Here is a 20564-nt window from a genome sequence, read left to right as displayed (position 1 = left end):
CAAAACCTTTATCTTCCATTTTCAAGGAAAACATTCTTGAAAAATCTTCACAGTATGAAACATACTCTGACACATAAGCAAGCCTACAGTGTGTCTTCTCACAGTGAAGAATCAAGAGCCTGGAAACATTTAGGTGGGCAGGAAAGGATCCCAATCCTCTCCCTCAAACATTTTTGGCAGCTTTTGATGAAAGCCACTAAAAGCCCTGTTCTGCCAATCACCTGGAAACTCAATGAAATGTCCTGTTTCATTCATTTCCTCAAATATTTGAACTCTGATATATTTTGCTGCAACTGTGCAAAGAGGGAAGATTTTTATTCCATATGTGTACGTCTAGCAAGGCATCTTCAATAAAAATGTGAAACGTGCAGCCACGATGATCATACAGCAGGAACATCGTTTTGAATGAATACTGCAGCTGCTTCGTCTTCTTTTATACATACGAAGACTAAGGTTAAATTTAATACGCTTGAACACATCCAGCAGCTACTGCTGAGAAGAACAGTTTTAGTATGGAATTGAAACCTCCTTTTTCATTAAGATCAACTGCAGAATTCATGACACATCCACCAAATTGTTCCTCTCTCTGACTCCTTTTGCACTAATTTGCTCACAGATAATTTAAGTAAACAATGAAACACTGTCAACAGCAGTATACTTGAGTGTTTATTTCCACTACTTTCAGAATAGTTGCTAAAAATATATATAGCTTTTGATTGCTAAACAGCATAGATCACACCACTCAAGTAAAGCGTATTACTCAGTTTTATGCTTATGAAGTGTGTTCCAAAAAAGAAAAAAGGCCAAAAAGACTCACAACAGAAGTTCACTTATAAAACTGACACTTTGGCAAAAAATCATGTATGGCCCTAATTAGAAGTTAAGAATATATAGAACTATACTTTTTTGATCCTTGGGAAAGGCTTCTTTAGGTCAAGTGTAGTATTTATTTCTATCCAGCACTGCCAAGATAACTATTAATCCTTAAACTATGAAGGCATAGATAGATGTCATTTTGGCGTTTAATAGTAGATCTGGGGGAGAAACTCATCATTCTCTTATTTCCAGACTTTTAAATGTTTTCATTGCATACTTAGAAGGAAAACTAAAAAAAAAAAAAAAATCAGACTACCTGCCTGTCAGACAACTGTATCAACTGTATCATTACAACTACCGTGGAATCTATAAGCATGGCTTTCTCCCAAAATGCTCTTTCTAAACAAAAACTTTCATCAAAAATGATGAAAATCAGCTCCTCTTTACTTACCTGCCATTTTGTTTTTGAAATATATTAATCTAACTGTCTCCAAACCTAAAAGGTTGAGTGATCCTTCTGTATTCAAGGGTCGTACCTGAAGCAAGGAAAACCAGCTTTTTAGTAACTCATATTTATATAGCACATCTTCTAAAAGCTCCAAGGAGCAATATAAACTTCATAAAAGCAGTACTGTTATAAAATCAACCAGAGAGCAGAGCAGTGTAACTGGTCAGAGAAAGGTTTGCTTCAAAGAATAAAGAGAGGCTGGAGGAAGCAGTGTTTTCCTCTCTCATGACACACACACACTCCCAGAAGTAACAGTTGTGAGTCATTAAATTCTCAAAGCTAAGGTAATGGCAATTTTAGATTTTAAACTCCTGTTTGGAGACGTAGAACACAGAGAGCTGCCTAAAATTGCCTTTAAAGACACAGGCTTAACACCATTCCTACCAGCATTTATATAAATAGTTCCATAAGAAGCCTACTTCATATAACACTATAGCTTTATCTAAACCACACATAAACCACTAAGCTGTGCCTTTAGTTTGTGTTAGTATCATGTCACAATTAGACTTTTTGACTTTGTAAGTTTTTGCTAAAACTTACTGATATTTGTGACCTACAGCTTCATAAGGAAACAACCATTCCACTCTCCAACTGTGTTAGAAACAACCCCTTCCCTTCCCACCTTTAAAGTGAGAATGATTCTGTTGGAAGGGACTTACAAAGATCATCGAGTCCAACTGCCTGACTACTTCAGTCAGAGCATATTACCAAGGATATTATTCAAATGCTTCTTGAACATGGATTAGGCGTGGATCATCAGCTATCTTGGCTATGAAGCCTGCTGCAGCTGTAAGACCTTCTAAATATCAAGGTAGTGCCAAGTTTTCAAAAAATGCTTCCGTTTGATAAGTGATCCAAACCTGACAGATTCTGCCTGTAATACTTCTTTTAATTCAGTTACATTTAAAACAAACAGTTTTAATGACAGCCTCTAATGTCCTTAAAAACAGCACCGTATGACAGTAGCAAAGAAATATCAAAGCGTAGTCATATTCTTTAACTGATATCAAAACAGCAAGTTACCTTTTTGAGAGGAATAGTCTGAATCCACTCCATGGAGTTCACGTCAAAGATATCAATTGCATTTTCGCTATACACAGAGAGGTATGGTGCATTGTAACCTGAGACAGAATGATATATTATCATGTGCTTTTAGACAGGGCTGATGATACACAACTTCTGAGGGTCTGACCATACTACTACTACTAAGAAACAAACACACGAAACAAAACCACAATCCAACAACAACTTTGGCTTAAAAAATATAATATAACTAAAAAAGAGATCATTAAATTTATTGTAAAAGGAAACCTGAACCAACAAAAAAACTAAAACCTTCAGAAGAATTTTCTTTTAACTTTGCAGAACCAAACTATTTTTACTACACAGGGTTCCAATTTACAATGCCAAACACTGATGTGGTTCAATGTTTTTTTCCTCTAAAAATTCTATTTTTAAGAGTTTGTATTTACAACATGATGTGGAAGGAAAATATATTATTGTTATTTAATAACTGTTATTTGATTGAATGAGCTTAGTCTTTGGACTACATACTAAGTGAATGTCAGTTGGAACTCAAGTACCATGACATAGTGCTCATGTTTCCTTCTAGCTCTTATTCTCTTTTTTGTATTTTCCAGACTGTAAAGGGAATTCTATGCTACTCATCTGGCACATGTCCCCAGCATGAAAGTTGTTTCACTGGGACCACTAAAGAGAACTCAGTATTTCCATGTCGCCAAAAAGACTGACATGGTCTGCCAAGAATAACAAAAGCATCAAATTTATGTTTAAACATAACAGTTTTGCTATAAAATGTACCTTTATTCTCAGTTGGAACAAAATCAAATCTCTTTGTTTAAGGCAATGAAAGAACTTCCGCAAGTGTCAATGACACAGACATGTCATATGTGTGAAAATACCTAGTTTTTAATCAAACAATCTTTTGATTCATTCACTATTTGAGTACTGATATTGTAATAATCATGCTCTTGTTTGGAAAACAGAAGTGACATACAGCCTGTAAAAATGGATCCTTTCACATTCAGTAGGGGCTTCACTCAGACCAGGGGAAACATTAATGTCCCCCTGCAGCATGGCTGTAGAGCTGTCACAGTGAAGTAAGAAGGCAGGCTGTCTTAAAAATCAGCCTAAAACTGTGCTCATTTGCAAACAATCTGAGGACAAATTTGGCTACTCTTCAACTACACTCAGAAAGACAATAAAAAGAGGAAGCTAGGAATTGTACTTTTCTTCTTCCTTTGTCACAAATATAAAGCCCCAACTTAAAAAGAAAAAAAAAAAAAAAACCCACAATAAATGTTTAACAAAGGTCTTACTGGGAATTGCAATTTTGAAAAACGTTGTATTTTTTTTATCCTTAAGGTTAGGAAATACATTTTCTACATTGCCTGTCACATGTTGTATTTTGGAGGAGAAGAGGGGGTAAAAAATTAAAAGCTGAATTAAAAAAAAAAAAAGAAAGTGAGGAAAGAGAGAATATGAACAAGAAAACAAGTTGAGAGAATGAAGGAGGAGCATAAAAAGAAAAGAAAAAAAACACAGTAAGCAAGACTGAGTACCACTAAGAGAAAGACAAGTTAAACTACCTGATCTTGATGACATCAAGAAAGATGCTGAGACAAAGTTCAATCAAATTTTGAGGCTTTAAACAACAACAGTCTAGTTTCAGCAGTAGTGAATGCAAAAAGATCCCAAATAGCCCCTCTAGGACCTAAAGCTCTCAGCTGTTCTAGAGTACAGGCCATGAGTTTAGAAATCAGACATCGGGCAACTTCAAAATCGAAACCTCTGATTTCTTTTTATGCTAGCTACAACAGCAGATGTATGTTACAGAGCTTGCAAACCTAGTGTAAATTAGATCAGGCTTAAACACTCTGACAAGATTTAAAGCTGCTGACACAGAAGCTGAGTCTTCACTTAACTGTTAGGCAATTTTCCTTGTATTTCACTTTCTATGGATACTAATAGAAGCAGGGATCACTTCTAAGTATAATAGCAAATTACAGTGACACACAGAGCAACTTACAGCAAGATGATGGAGTTGCAGGCCACATCAATTCTTGTTGTCTTGATCTCCGGCCCTGGCAGTCAACGTAAACCCCTACGCTGCTAAAACACAGCAGGTATTCTTTATTTGAGATTTCGACTGCACAGATGGCATCAGTTGGCTGCTGTGAGATAAACGATAGCGTGTGGTCATCTGGATGGAGCAGACTGTATGGGCTGCCTTCTCCATGAAGGGGATGCTTTATGAAACCTGACTGGTAGCCCACACAAAGACGCTCACTGAAGACCGACATCCACTGGACGTTCCCCTGGACTTGGATCTCCTTGATCTTTTTGTGACGTGTCTTACTCTGATTTAGTTCGTAACAGAGGACTTGCCTTTTCATAGCTACACAAAGGCATGTAAGGGCTCCATGGCGCACGTGTCCAGAAACTATTGACTGGCAGCCTTTTGTTTCTGCCAACTTATAAAACTCAGTCTCCCTTCCATCCAGGGCTGTCATAGGGAAAAGTCGCACGTGACGGTTTCGTCCTGAGATTACTGCAATGAGCTGTTCACTTGGGATAAGCTCAATCTGATGAACCTTCTTATTATCACCAACACGGATTATCTCTAAAATAAAAACAAACAGAAACATCAAAATTCAAGTATATAATGGTGAAATGTGAACTGATTAAAAACTCTGTGTAGGGTAAGTACAAGAAATTCCCTTTATTACTCCTTTGCTTTTTTTAAATATACAAGAATAAAAACTTGTATTTTAATGATACTAAATCTGATAATGGCTGGATAAACTTTGACTCTCATCAGAAAAAGGGAGAAGCAGATGCTTCAGTAACAACTGCAGTGTTAATAAGAATTCATTTAAAAAATAGCCACACTACTGCATGTGAGATTTAATTTCCAGCACTAAGGAGGAGGTTACAGTGAAGACCAAGCCAGCCTCCTTACTGAAGTGCACAGCAGGAGAAGAGGAGGCAAAAGTTACAGACACTCAAAACAGAAAGCACACAGAATAGCTTCTTGATTATCTGCTCTCTCATGGGGTTGCCCAGCTGCTAATACAGTAAGCCAAGTAAAATGAAACTGGGGAATACTGAAAGACTTATTTAGTCACTTTCTAATTATTAAGGGAAATTATTATTAGTTTCCAGTCTCTTACCATCTTTGGTGACATGCACAACAAATAACCCTTCTTCATTCCCCAGTGCTATTCTTTCATGATCTATGACATTAATAAAAAAAAAAACAGTTATTTTTGTTTCAAAATACTTTTTCAACAAGTGTGATAATTCTGAGTTTTTTAATATCTTGAAATAAATAAAAAGCCCTAATCATCATATTCAGTCAGCCTCTTTTCCCAGGTAACTAGCGACAGAACAAGAGGAATTGGCCTCTAGCTGCACCAAGGGAGATTCAGGTTGGATATCTGGAAGAACTTCTTCTCAGAAAGAAGGCATTGGTCAGGCATTGGAACAGGTTGCTCAGGGAAGTGTTGGAGTCACTGTCCCTGGAGGTGTTTAAGGGAAGTGCAAATGTAGTACTTTGAGCCGTGGTTTAGAGGGCGATACTAGTGGTAGGTGGACAGCTGGACTACATGATCTTAGAGGTCTTTTCTAGTCTTAATGATTCTATGATCTACCAAAACTAAACAAAACACTGGAAACCATCCTGGCTTTCAAATTTCTGAAAAAAAAAAAAAAACCCCAACATATTTTCCCATTTCTCCTGTTAGTAGAAATAACACAAGTAACATTATTTTTAACAAATCACTCACACTATTTAAGAATACTACTCACACTGAAATAATTCAGACATCACATTCTGAGTTCAACCTATTTTGTGTGGTTGCATTTAAAATGACTAAGCTCCTTCTCAACTCTCCAGTCCTCTCTGGTCTCAGAAGCAGACTATTGTAAAATCAGTGATTTACACCTATTTTATGGTTCTAATTTTGCCCACTGAAGAAGTTATCTTTACGGAGGAACAAAACAGTAATATTCAACTGTTAGCCGATATAGCTTGTATGGGAGAATGTTATTACAGAGCCAGATTTCTTATTTATTTCATACCTATGATTGCTGCTGACTGCGTTGTTTTGATGAGGGGTAAGGTGCTGTCATAAGCTTCTTTGGGAACATAGACTGAGCGGTCTTTGAGTTTGTTTTTCTTCAAGATCCTATGCAATTCATTCAGCACTCCTACCCACTTGCTTTTTTCATTCTCACCGTCTGTTAGAATCAGGATTGAACACTTATTACTGGTTGCAGAGAGTTGGGAAGCTGTGACCTGAAAAAATTTTAAATACATATTTTAAATCTTATGCAACAAAAGATTTCATCCTGATCATTTATACAAAGACATCAAATGCATGTAGATGCTTTCAATTAGCTGTCTGAGCTAAGAATGCAAGAAATTTAGCCTTACTTAATAGAAAAACTCTATCACAGAAAAATCTAATGTGAATAACTCAGCAAAATCTGAAAACTTTATTTATTTTCTTAAATGCATTTATACTCATTCTGTAATTTGGAAACATCCACTCTGAATCAGATAGACATCTGGTTATCTCAGTGATTTTTTAATGTAGAGCATTTCATACAAAGCATTTCATATTTTTTAAAGTACAATAGCTTTCACTGTTAATTAATGCAATAGGAATGGTATATACATAAGAATGCTTTATGAATTTTTTCATGTACTTGGTACAACTAAAACAGGTAAAAGTGAAGGCCACTTTGGGATATTTATCTCCTCAGCATGCAGAGTGATGAACAGCCTGAAAGCTGTAAAGTCAAGGAGTGGAATACAATGGTACAGTAAAGAAATGATATGGGAATTAATTAGACTGAGGTCAAATTTTTCACTGAGGTCAAATCTTCAATTAAATATCCAGCAGAGTAATAGAAAAAGTCAATGATGGCAAAATCCTCTGATACCATGTAATTGACAAATTTTTATGAATATGTTACACTGGATTTCTGTAATAACTACCTGATGAGGGAGTTTTCAGAGATCCAGTGCTTATATACTAAAAATTAATATATAATAAAGGCTTCAGAAGTAATTCGACAAATCAAACTGAGAAGCAGAAAGCAACTTTGGGAAATGAAAATGTAGAAAATCATGAACAAAAGAATTCCAAATGACAAACAGAAAGCTCTTAAGACATAGGTCTTAATGAGAAGATTAGAAAAAAATAAAACCTATGTAAAATGGAGATGGGTGCTCGTCTAAATATATCAGTGCTATTTTTACCACAAAAAATGTACAATATGTATGAATAAGTACAGAGATTTATGTACTGCTGCAGCAACAAACACCACACAGCCAGAACTTGCAGAAGAAGTTACACATTAAGTAAGCACTCTGTGAATGCACACTGCACATCACAGAGTAAAATCCTGTCCTTCTGGGTTAATAAGTTCAAGACATACATACTTACTCTAAAGATACAGGGGATATCTTTTCGATTTGCATGGATGACATCCGAAGCCAAGACAGAACTCACTGAGAATTCTTCATCCCTTGTGGAGACCATAAACATTATTGCAAAAGAGTTAAACAGAGTCAAATCTATGTTTGCTGGTTTTTTTTTTTTTGTGTGTGTGTGTTTGTTTGGGTTTTTTTTAGCTTAATTTCCATAGTACCGATATCCTTGATTTGTTAAGGGCACAACAAGATAGTACGGAGATCTAATTTTTAAAGTTATTGCAACTTTCCCCTTTATCTGCAGGTGAAACTCACAAATACATTGGTACATAACTAATTCCTAGTATACACCGATAGAAAAAAATCTTCTCCCAATACTTGTTTTTGTGTCTGTCTAAAACTTTACAAAAATCAAACTATAAAGAAGACACTGAAGAACATCCTTCCAAGTATTTCATAAAAATCCAAACACCCTAGAAGTTTTAATGTATCCAATTATAGCTTACATGTCCTTAACCCTCAGTGACATCAGTAGTACTTCAATAATGCTGAAGATGAACAAGATACAAATCCTTCTGCATAAAAATTTATACTAATTTTAACCACAGAGGTCAATCTGTCTTCAAAAACTCTATTCAACCTAAAAAAAATTCTCTTCTTTACTCATTCCAGATCTTCCATACAGCTGAGGAGATGAAATGTAGTACATGAAGTAGTAATGAAGGTTGAATTGCCACCCCCCGCTCCCACGGCAAGTTCCCACTCAGCACCAAAAAGCTTACCTCATGTCTATGACCTGACTCACTACCACACTTGGCTGCGATGCTTTTCCTTCTGCTATATCATACAGGAAGAGTTTAAAATCACAGATTACCGCCAGTGCTCTCTGCCAACCTTTCTTTACACCAGCTGGTTTTGGTACCTATAGCAAAATAAATTCTGATCACCTCTCTGTAACTTTGTGTGCAATCAAAGATCAAACTGACAGTACAAAATCAGAGGATCATAGGTTGGAAGGGACCTTAAAACTATTGATATCCAAGCCCCTGCTGTGGGCAGGCTTGCCAATCTCTAGATCAGGCTGTCCAGAGCCCTGTCCAACCTGGCCTTAAATGCCTCCTCAAAGATTACAATTTCATTCCCACTCCAGAAAGAAAAAATTTAACCTAAGTGTCCCAATTGCAGCCACCTGATACTTACTCGGACATGTCCTTCGTAAGCTGTTCCTATACCTTTCTGAGGATCTATTCCCAAAGGGCCCTTAGTCTGTTCAGGAGGGATTGGACATACTGCGGGGGCCTTGTCTGCACAGGTCACGTGGCAGGAGAATCCACACACTTGTGAGGAGAAAAAGGAACAAATGGATTTAATGGTTATTTCCTGCAATGCAAAAGCTATGATAATGATGACAATGTAACACTTTTTTTTTTTTTTTTTTTTTTGCTAACAACCAAATATTTGTACCGAACTTTGCTACACTGAGACAGAAATGTAAGTTTGTGCACATGGTCTGGTACGATCTGAATTCAGAGCTGTACAGCTTCAGAGCTGTAAATCTATAGTCTGGTTTTATTCAAGTAAGAAAAATTAGAAGCTCATATTGAAAAAATTTCCCTATGATTTGTTTTCCAGGCCCATTTCTACTAGTGAACATAAAGCTGGCAACTCTACTAAGTGACGTGTTATTCTGCAAATATACAAATGTAGAATAAATCAGTCCTAGAAAGAAACAAGATTGGCACTAAATGGAAAAACTGCCTTACACAATGACCTCACAAAAGCAAGGCTACTGTCAGCACACTTAACCACTGACTGTGCCCTTTTAATTGCTATTTTAAATAAACTCAACCAAACTCTTCTGCCAACAGCCAGAATTAGTATTTTACCAGATTATTTGGTAATCTTTTATCTGAGATATTCAAAGTGTCTGACTTCCACTATTAGAAGATGGCAGCATACGTATATATTCTGTTACTCAAAATGTGAATAGAAGATGCCTACACTATCGCACCACAACATCCATTGTACAATCTGCATCTGTATGAATTTCAGTTCCCATTTCCTGCCTTACTTACCTTCACAAGTGCAGCCCTGTCTTATTAAACCAACCATTAGAGATGTGCATTGATTGCATTTTGTTGGGGTATTAAATGATTTCACTACAAACTGATGGGCTTTAGGCTGTGAAACAAGCAGAAAAGGATGTTAGTAACTGCAACACTTCTGAAGAACAGTTATTTTTTCACAGACATAAGGGCGTTTGCTGAAGTGAGATCTGAGCTTATAACATAGGCTGCAAATACCCCTTATCAAGGCTTCTTACTGATAACGTAAACCATCATCTGTAAAGAAAACCATTGAAAATGGATCTTGCCTCAAACATGAGTTTGCTTCTGCCACAGTTAGGAAAGCTAACAAAATAATCCCATTACACTCATTACAAGTTGAACATGTGTATGTATTTATCTTCCAAGAGGCACATTCCATGTTTCATTTTAAGGAGCACTGTCTTACTTCAAAGCAAAATATCAAACTTTTTCAGAATTCTCATTGTTATTCTTTTCAGCATAAAAGAGTTCAGTTTTTTAGTGCTGGGCACAGGCTATTTCAGACTATCCAAATTAAAGGCTAGAGTATAGATGAAGTTGATTTTAAAAGGGTTTTCCCTTTTGGTAGTTCTGAGGAACGCAGGCTACATGAGTACAGGTTTTAATTCTTGCTCTCACTCCAGAGGATGGCAGTATTGATGCTGTGATATCAAGGTTAGGTGTCTAGGTAATGTCTTAGTATGACTCATAAAAGGCCTCATATAAAAATACAGAAAAGTAAACGTAAAGATATTTGTTTTTCTAAGAGAACTTCCACACAAGTAAGAACTAGTAGGTGGAAAAAGGACACAGCATGGGGTGAATGCAAAAGTATTCTGGACAAGGTATGTAGTGGTCCCAAATAAGAGAACTGTGCAGGTTACCTTAATAGGCAGCTATACTAAATTTTTATTCACTTTCCTGTTTTTCACAGCATGTATCACAGATAAGGACTCCAACTTCATATTTAATAACAGTTGTACCGTTAGAATGGAAGCTTTCTGCCTACAGATGGCTTTCTTATTTTGAAACTTGCAGGGAAACAGTACTTAGCCTTAAAAACCAATGCAATCAAAGTAAAAAGGTTCTGCAGGTAATATAATAAATAAGAAAAACCATCATTACTTACTGTTAAAGCAAAACATACACAAAAATAAAATGATGTGCACAGTTAAGGTTCCACGTGTGCACACAATATTTTTAATTACTCTATTAAGATGTTGTCAATAGGACACTGACTGCTTAACTGTCTTTAGCCTGCCTTTACACAGTCCTTATTTTATTCTGCAATTTATCAAAACAATGGAACAGATGCATTAGAAAGACTAACTGACTTCACTGATTAATTGAAGTAAGAGTCTTTTTTAGTATAATCAGAAGACTCCTGAGCTACTGAGGCACACCTGAAATTTTTATGAGAAACTTTTTTCTTTAAGAGCTTGTCTCTTATTCCTCAATTACTTGAATATATGCAATTTGCCATGGATTGGCCAACTGCAAATTAATTTCAACAACTGACATAAAATCAGCATTTATGCAGGCAAAAGCCAGAAAGCAGAAAAAATTAAATTCCTTCTCCCAGTGCTGCAGTGCTGACTGTTGTGCTCACCCTATGTTGCTTACCAAAAAATTCCCCCAAATCTGTGGTTTCATTTTAGGCTCAGTCTCTGCCCTTCTGCAATATAATTTTCTAATTAGGCTAATCTAAGACTGTCCCATAGTGACATTTGTTTTACTGTATGCAGAGGACAGAGGCAGGTTTGTCACATAGATGCTGGAAAGCAGTCTCCCTAAGAAATCTTCTTTCCTTTCATATTCTGGTTCATTTATGTCTTTCTGAAGTTCAAACTAGTAACCGAACATATTAACGGATTGATAATTAACATCAATACGTAATATAATCAAATATACTAATCAAATGGCTGTGCATTGTTACGCTGAAATGCCTACTATAACTTGTCAACATCACATAATGTAAGAATTGGGCTGTTAAATTTTAGAAAGCAATCAGCTTCCACACTAAGAATCCTTCCAGAGAGCTCTCAAGATTCCTGAAGCTGTGGCCCAGGAGTGATATTTTTTCCCTTACAATTCAAAACTCATGGACATATGATTGAGTACCTTTGGTGCAGAGAGTCCCGATCCAATATACGCAGTCCGCATGGTTGGTGTGTGAATTGATCGAGGAGGATGATCCGTAACCTGAATGTATTCCCCAAAAGATCAAAATGACATCAAATACACACTATCAATGACTGCATGAATAAAATAAAAAGATTACAATCTGCCATCCACTCCATCCCTAGATACACAAGCAAAGAAACCAAACTGACTAACAAAGGATGGACGCAGGAATACAGATCTTATTTGTCATAAAAAAGATGTGTGATTTTCATTTCTTAAATGTCTACAATTCTTTTGCGTAATATCCTTTGGATTATTTTCAAACACAAAATAATCAGTGAATTTAATATTTTAAGAGGGAATGGGGATACTTTATTACAGTTGTGGAGACTTGCCAATATTCTGTATTGCTAAGACTTTCAGCAAGGCTCCACAACATGCTCTTACGAAGTGCAATATGACATTAACTTTGCACAGATATTTTAAGGTATTCATAGCTAAGAATACATTATGAAGACAGATTGTATTTAGTAACTGATTTCACATAGTCCCCATCCTTAATCAACTAACCAGATGTAAAAGGTCCCCTAAATACAGCTCACTGCTCATACAGAAGGCTATGTACAAGGTCCTAAACAGTCTCTGCAGAATGATAAGTTTAGTTCTAAACAAAAAGACTTGCTAGAGCAATTTTTATACAAGTACTCCTTAAGGAAAAAAAAAAAAAAGTCAACTCCCAGTACCTCGACTGGTTCAATTTCACTAGCCGTAGAAGGAGATCTTGATCTTGAATGGAGGTGAGACTTGGTATCTTCATCCCGTGATGGTGTATTGGATAATGTAAAGTTCTCAACTGAATCAATCTAGGAGAATAATTCCAGAGGGGGAAAAAAAAAACAACCAAAAAATAAATCAAATACATCACTAAAATAGAATTCTTGACTCTTACCAAAATAAGATAAGGAAGCAGTAGAATTCCTAAGAGAGAACTGAGAAAGAAAAATTCAGTTTTAAGCAACTTCTTAATCAAGTTACAAAATCACAACAAAAATTACTAACTATGGATACATTATGGTTTTGGATGAGAGGTGAGCACATGCATAAGAACTGCTAGTTGAAGGGCCTGATCAATACTCAAGGAGATTTGTAATTCAGCACTTTTAAAGGGTGAATATTTCCTAATTGCAACTGTTTGCTTTTTTTTTTTTTGTCAGTCAGTACGAGAGATCTGTTAGGAGTGAATTCCCATATAGCCTATGAAAATCACTGCAACTGTATTTAGAATAAAACTAGGAGAAAAAGTAAAGCAAATAATGCATCTCCTTAAATCAGCGCTTCACAGGAAATTGAGGTTTTTTGCACTCCATCTGAACTACCAAAAAGGAAAATAACTTAATTAGGAATATAGTTTTTTCAACGGGCTGTTTTCCTAGACTTTGATATAAAATGAAACTAAGCCAAACACAGAATTATACTGGACAACATAGTATGCACCTTCCTCTGAAAGTAATGCCTCCTATTTATTTCCATGGAAGCCACAACAGATACAAAGAGTATAATAATACTATTTGACAGAGCAAATGCTCAGCTACAAAAGACCCTTTTTCAGCAGTCACCACCATCAGCTCTGCATTTTTACCAGCAATGCACAAGACTCTGCATGCCATGCTTTTAAAAATCTGCACTGGCAGAGGTGACTTCTACTGTCACTGCCGCCACCACCCACAGCCTCACCGTGCTCACATCCATTGTTGGGTTTCCATAAGCATTCAGCAAGCATTGATGAATGTCAATGGGTGCCATTTTTTCTGCACGGTGGAATTCAAGGACACCCCTTTGTTCCATGCACACTTCCATGTCAGATGCTGATTTGTCACACTGCCCCTCTGCTGCCATCTGTTGCACAGCAACAAAATGTAATGGAATATTGGTGGGAAGGTTCAACCTCAGCTGCCATCCCACCAACATCTGCCTCTGATGTGGTGGGCCAACATAATAAAATAGGAGACATTACTTTTGGAGCAGCCTTCGTGTGGGTATGATTTGATGTCCTATATAACAAGTCATCTTCAAGAGAATGGAAAATTCCTCATCGAAAATATGACATCTCCACATCAAAGTTTTCTTTGTTGATTTCAATTTTAAGATTTAAGTGAGATGAGGATGCTTTTCTCTCCTACTAATAAAAGTAAAAGCTGGAGGCCTACAGATGGCTACACTACATGTTGCGCTTTTCTGGAGCAACATTATTAACTGTTCCTCACTGCTAAGGATTTGGCTACCTTGCACACAAAATCTGCAGCAACTTTTACAGAATATATTTGAATATTTCAATTTTTTTTCCCTCATTTGTCATTGACATCACAATAGGAATTCCACAAACTTTACTGCTTTTTGGGTATAAAACAAAATGGCAAGCCAATCTTATACATGCAAATACTGTTCTCTGGAAATTTAGTCATGGCAGTGAACACGTGCAGATGAAGCTCTCTTGTTGTTTGTTTGCTTTTTTTTGTTTGTTTAGTTTTCAATTGTAGTGAGTTAAGTTTAATGGCTTTTTTGTCATAGTCTTCAAAAAAAAAAAAGGCTCATCAGCTTAATCAACATAGGCATACTAAGATGCATCTTTCTGTAATAAGAACAGATTTTCTCACCATGCAATACACCTGTTTTCTACACACAGATCATGTATTCCAAGCACTGAGGCAAAAAATAGCAGTAAAGCAAACATTCTGAACTCAGATTTATCTGAAGCAAATTACAATTGGAAGCTTTACCCAGAAGCACTTACACCTTACAGGTGTAAATCCCCAGAGACATTGAGTTGTTTTAAGTACTTTAAACTTATTTTTAATAAATATAGCCTAAATATGTGATAACGTGACATGCACTTGAAGACTGTTTAACCTCAAAAAATCTAGCTGCTACTTAACAGCCTTATTTAAAAAATAAACCCAATGGGTAACCACAGGAAAATTTTTCATAGCAAGAAGCAGATGTTCCTTGTCTTCTGTAAGTTAAGCCCAAAGATCTTATCTATAATTGCATAAACATTTCCACATACTCAGAAGGTTCTCCCTTCAAAGTAGCATCTGCATACCGAAGAATTTTCATGGTGTCTATTTGGTACAAGGATAATATAAATGATGGAATTGTTCTGGAATGTCCTACAAAGCCTTTGTGGTGCAAAAACAACTGCTGAACTAGTTACAAACCTATTTTTACTTTGCTTATGAACATAAAAAGCCCACAAAACAGACAGAACCTGATCTACCATTACAGAATTTGAAGGGAATTTAACCACCAACTTCACTGTAGAAACAGAGCCCTAAGCTGTATTGCTGCAGTAATCTTCAGGTTCCTTACTTTAAGGAGAAGAAAGTACAAAAGCAACTGAACTCAACTTAAGTGGATCATATTAACGCCACAAAAATTAGTTTTAAACTAAGCCACTAGATTAGGAAAACAACATTTCAGATCAAATTGTAATAGCCTTGTTGTCTTCCACCACTCTGTGTTTGGTGGTCTACACAATGTCACCTGTGAAGGCCTGAGCCAAAGCTGGCCACTGTGCAAACACATGTGAATTGGAGCCACAGTGGGCAAAAACAAGCAGTTACTGTAAGCCTGCCCTGAACACAGAGATTCATGCTTTGATCTACATAGGTAAGGTAAGTACTGGAGCTGCGGATATCATTGTTTATTGAAAATTCATTATAAATGCTTTCTATACTTTACTGTTCCTATTATCTTCTATACATAGAAGAATCAAAAGAAGCAAGATGAGTTCAAAATGGGCACAGCATACCTAGTACCAAAGCAGTCTGACAAAGCTTGGATAACACCATGTTTCGAATTCCACTTTTTTTTTTTGAAACATCATAGAGCTTTCCAGCATAACAGACTGTAAGACATACAACTCTGTTTTCGTTGTATGAATTTTTCCTGTCCTCTTCAACACTCAGTTTCCCTCTTCCTATTTATCTCTGTGCTATTTTCAATTACTTGCTATGATAGGCCTCCTGAATGCCAAAATTTATCTTCTGTAGGAAATTCCTATAATCCTACACACACCCTCTTCAAACAGGCCCTCATTTGGCATGTGCTCATCCTGCTTATTTGACATCTCATAATGAACTTTCACACTGAAATGAAAAAGTAGACGAAGCTACAGTGATATTCCACTCATGGAAGTATTACCAAATCAAATTATCCAAAAGCTTTTAGTCCAGGGCTGTAAAACAACAAAAAGCACAGCAGCAGCAGCAGCAGCAGCAGCAGCAGCAAAGAGCAGCAGCAGTACAAGACATGCAGACGATCCATACATTAAACGAAGGCATGTACACGACAGGCAAAAATAAAGGGCCACATAGAGTAAGACAGCCTCTTACACGTCTGCCTTTGTTAGCTGGAATACAGGAAGGAGAGCGCTTTAACAAAGAAAGGAGGAGAATATGTTACAAAACCAAACAATGACACGGAAATCAGCTCAGTATTCACTGCTGTATGTTTCCAGATGTAGTTTTTATACACACACAGACATGTTCATTTTTAAAAGTATTTCCAAAACAGTATTCTGGGGCAACAAGAGGAAAGAAACATCACAAAAAGGAACAGTTATTTTAAAGTTTGCAGCTTTACGCTGGACAGTAACAGTGAAACTGTAGACTACGTTACACCAAAGAAGCACGATTTGCAGTCAGTATATCTCTGTGTTCTGAACAAGATGAGTAAGGTAATCTCTTGGAGGTGCAATATATCCAATTTAAAGTATTATTAAGGATTATTCTAAACTTAATTATGAATGTGCAGGTACAGTCAGAGCACTCAACTGGACTACTTAAAATTGAAAATTGAGAACATGACTTATTCTGCTGTTATTTACAGAGCCAAGATTTGTTTAGTTTAACTAAAGCCCACAGGAAGATTTAAGAAAGCTATTTTTAATTCATAATTTGTTACAACAGGAGAAAAATAATCTCTTCAGCAAGTGAAAAAAAAAGATTTTGTCAAGGGAAAATGGAATTCCATTTTACTGTTACTAAATAATCAGTGACTCAACTTTAAACAAAATAACTTGATCGCTTCTGTTAGCTGGTGAGATACACAAAGATCAGTCTTTATAAAAAATAAAACAGCTCAAAATCCACTGCTCAACAGTGCCAGTATCAGACACTTTCAGGGAGCACAGCAGACTTCAGACCTACATGACATTAACAACAGCCTGCAACACACAAGGCAACAGGGGTGAAGATTTAGACAAAAGTACAGCAGAGTCACCGAGGGTGACTGCACTCCCACCAAAACCTGAAACTGCAGACAGCAAAGCCTATTCCTACTCCTTTTCACACTCTCCCATGCACACAGCAGAAACAAGGATCATTTCTGGACACAATAGCTTCTGCAACCATGAAGATTTCAGCACTAGTTCTGTAGACCTGACCAAGTATTGAGGATTAAAGGAGGAATAGCTGGAAGCAGCAGTGACTGTTACTCGGAATACTGAGCTACTCGTTTTCTTGTTGGGCATCTGCAGGCTACAGAGACAGTGAGATAGCTATTTTTTAATTCTCTCCAGAGGAAACGCACAGCTATTGTTTTCCTCACTGACACAATCAGAATTAACTGCAATCATTCTCAGCGTGATAAACAATTACATGATTTGGATGGCAGACAAGGAATACGTTACCCGCCCTAATAAATGTCAAATATAACCAGCAAGTCAAAATCAGCACTGCTTATACCCTGTCATTTTGTAATGAAGCACAGAGGGTGGAGGAACATTACAGGCCATTGTTAATATTTACTTTAGGATCCCAATTACAGAAGAGGCTTTCCTGAAAACCATCCCATATTGAGCCTAACCTAAGGACTTCTAATTCTTTCCTAGACTTAATTTAAGGAACCCATCGACTTCTCAGGTATGACTGAACATAGGTTTAACTCTTCTTGAGATGCTACAGGAAACATCGCCATTCAAGGTAACTACTGTCAAAAAGAGACACTGAAAAGGGAACGGAGGTCATATCCAGCAAATAGGCTGCTTTTATTTTCTTTTATTTGGGGGGAAAGGAAGAGAGTCAGGATGACAGATGTGGATGGAGAGAGGAGGAGCCCCTCATTTTAAGTTCAGCCAAATATACAGACATTGAACTACTTAATTAGCTGAAACATAAAAACAATCATCTTGACAATTGAGGTGAGGTATTAAGAATCCACAAATGAATGAAATAATAGTCCAAGTAATGAAGGACGCAGAACTGACTTCAAACACAATTTAATTACACCACTTTCCACTACTAACAAGGTCATCAGACACTTCTCTTTCAAAAAAGAAAGGTAACTCAACAGGCATTGTACTTGTCTACAGAGCACTTCTCTCATCTTTGAATAGTCAAGTCTCTGGTTCTGGAGTTTTAGCAGATTTGTGAGAAAGCATTCTGCCTCTCTGTTAGTGAGGTTAGCCCCTCACCAGTGCAATCTAGAAATGTACTCCTGCCCAAAGCAATTGAGAAAAAAACAGCTGCTGGGCTCAGCTTGAAGATACAGCATCGGAATTTTGATTCTGTATGTCTATGCTCCAATTCCCTCATCGGTCATTGTAGGAGAGTAGTAGATACTTCTTTTAGAAGTACCTTTGTATGAAGGAGCCTGCTGACACAAACTAAGTGCTCCTAATGCTATGGCAACATACAGAACACTTCCTTAATCCAATAAAGGACATAAAAATTCATCTGTTATACATTTAACAAGACAAGAAACTACACCTGTCATATTCTTGGTGCAATAAAATTCCAACAAGACAAGGTTTTCTATATTCTATACAAAAATGAGGACAAAAATGTTCTACTTCTGCAGAATGTACATTCACAATTTGTCTGTGGCATATATTTGATTTACAGAAAAAAACCACCAAGATGAAAAGTGTTCTTTCGGAGTTGGTAAAAGGAAGTGCAAGCAACAGAATAGATCTATATATGATACTTTCTTTCTTACATCCTTCACAACAAATATTTCTAGAATAAAATAAATCATGCTGCTTTTTAGTGCAAATATTATTGTACTTTAAATACTCCATATTTGTGTATGTGTATATTACATACACACACAAAACACACAGATGTACACACAGTATACAAAGAATGATAATGGGTGGTTTTCTACAAATGATGTAGAGTATTTAAAGCCTCTTAGCATTTACAATTATGTGCTTATTACTTCATCCTGGAAGAAATATAATGCAGACAATTTTCAGCTTGTAATTTAATTTCCTTAGCAAGCAGCTAATCAGAGCAAATTTTTAAACACTGCTGTGATTAAAAATTAGCATCTCACATGGCAGTAAGAAGAAATCAATCAAGAAGGTCACTTCACAGCTGAAATAAAGATTACTTCCTGCAATGCAGGCATAAAAGGAAACATTTTCACTGAAGTGACCAGAAGAGTTTTGGAAACAACTAATGACAAACGTAATGACATGAAACAATAGAACCTAGTGATAGAAGTATGCCAGTAATTTTAAAACCATTTGCTAAAGTAAAGGCCCAATAGCAGCTTCTCCCCATTAGAAACAATCTTCTCCAATATAGAATTACTCACATAAAGAAAACCATTTAATTCAAAATCTCACATTTATCTATATAGACAGGTGTAAGTATTACAGATATAGCTCTCCAGCACACTTGCAGCATTTATATGACTGCATTATTGTTCAAATACTTGAAATCAATCAACTGATCTCTGTTATTGAGGGATTTACTGGTTTGAAAGCCAAAGACTTACGTCATCCATAAAATCAATCAATGAGGATGAAGAAGAGGAAAAGGAATCCTATTTTAATGAAAACAGCAGTGAAGAAAAAAACAAAGGAAGGGAGAGAGACAGAAAAAGAGATGGATGAAGAAAACTTCAGTATAAATAAAAATACAAAAATAAGCAACTATAAATGACAAGTGCCAAAATGTTATCTAAGTTTTCATTAATTGCCTTTCATAGACAATTAATAATCAACACATAAAATCAAATGTTTTTCCTGCATTGACTCAGTAAAACAAGATTCCTACACTCCAACAGGAATTTTATTTTAAAAGTAACTTATAAGAGAAATAATTTAAAAGAGAAATGAAAAAAAATGTATTAATTATGAATCATGAGACAATAATGAATACACAGTAAAAAGCATGTTTATTTTGGGAGATTAATAACATCAGGGATCTCTTTTGAAGCTAAATGTTATGATCTTGCATATGTATCGGGAATAAAACAAGCACAGATTTTACAACAAATGTGTTGTTCCCACTGAATTTAGTTTGACCAGTATTTCAGCCTAGTTGTTTTTTTAAAAGAAAAATGATGCACTGTTGGCTGTTGATTAAAATAAAGTATAAGAAATGTATAGTATTGTTTTAATTTTCCACATCCTTTCTACCTAAACAGGCCTTTATTCTAAGTGACAAAGGAATTAAACAGATTTATTTTTTAGGAGTATAGGTTCTGTGGAGAGGAAATGAATAGCAATTATCTGGGTTTTAGAAACCTGTGAATGAAAATGAACAAACAATGAAAA

At 36.2% G+C, this 20564-nt stretch overlaps 1 protein-coding gene across 7 annotated transcripts in view; it reads right to left on the bottom strand.

Moving 5' to 3' along the window:
- Nucleotides 1-20564, bottom strand: part of CDC42BPA (CDC42 binding protein kinase alpha) — a 174957-nt gene that overhangs the window by 20769 nt on the left and 133624 nt on the right. For 2 of the 7 annotated variants that reach the window (NM_001398237.1, XM_046938652.1), the window contains exons 23-34: nt 16390-16428; nt 12742-12861; nt 11996-12076; nt 9863-9968; nt 8988-9124; nt 8570-8709; nt 7801-7882; nt 6428-6644; nt 5518-5580; nt 4374-4967; nt 2348-2445; nt 1268-1352 (exon numbers count right to left, since the gene is read on the bottom strand). In NM_001398237.1, the coding sequence (NP_001385166.1) occupies nt 1268-1352; nt 2348-2445; nt 4374-4967; nt 5518-5580; nt 6428-6644; nt 7801-7882; nt 8570-8709; nt 8988-9124; nt 9863-9968; nt 11996-12076; nt 12742-12861; nt 16390-16428 (1762 nt within the window). Of the gene's footprint in view, nt 1-1267; nt 1353-2347; nt 2446-4373; nt 4968-5517; nt 5581-6427; nt 6645-7800; nt 7883-8569; nt 8710-8987; nt 9125-9862; nt 9969-11995; nt 12077-12741; nt 12862-16389; nt 16429-19780; nt 19829-20564 lie in introns of all 7 variants that reach the window. The other 5 variants (XM_046938650.1, XM_046938651.1, XM_046938649.1 and 2 more) reach the window with 4 other exon arrangements.

Source organism: Gallus gallus, chromosome 3 (genome assembly GCF_016699485.2).
Source record: "Gallus gallus isolate bGalGal1 chromosome 3, bGalGal1.mat.broiler.GRCg7b, whole genome shotgun sequence".
NCBI classification, from domain to species: domain Eukaryota; kingdom Metazoa; phylum Chordata; class Aves; order Galliformes; family Phasianidae; genus Gallus; species Gallus gallus.
This window is presented reverse-complemented; position numbering and strand designations above follow the sequence as displayed.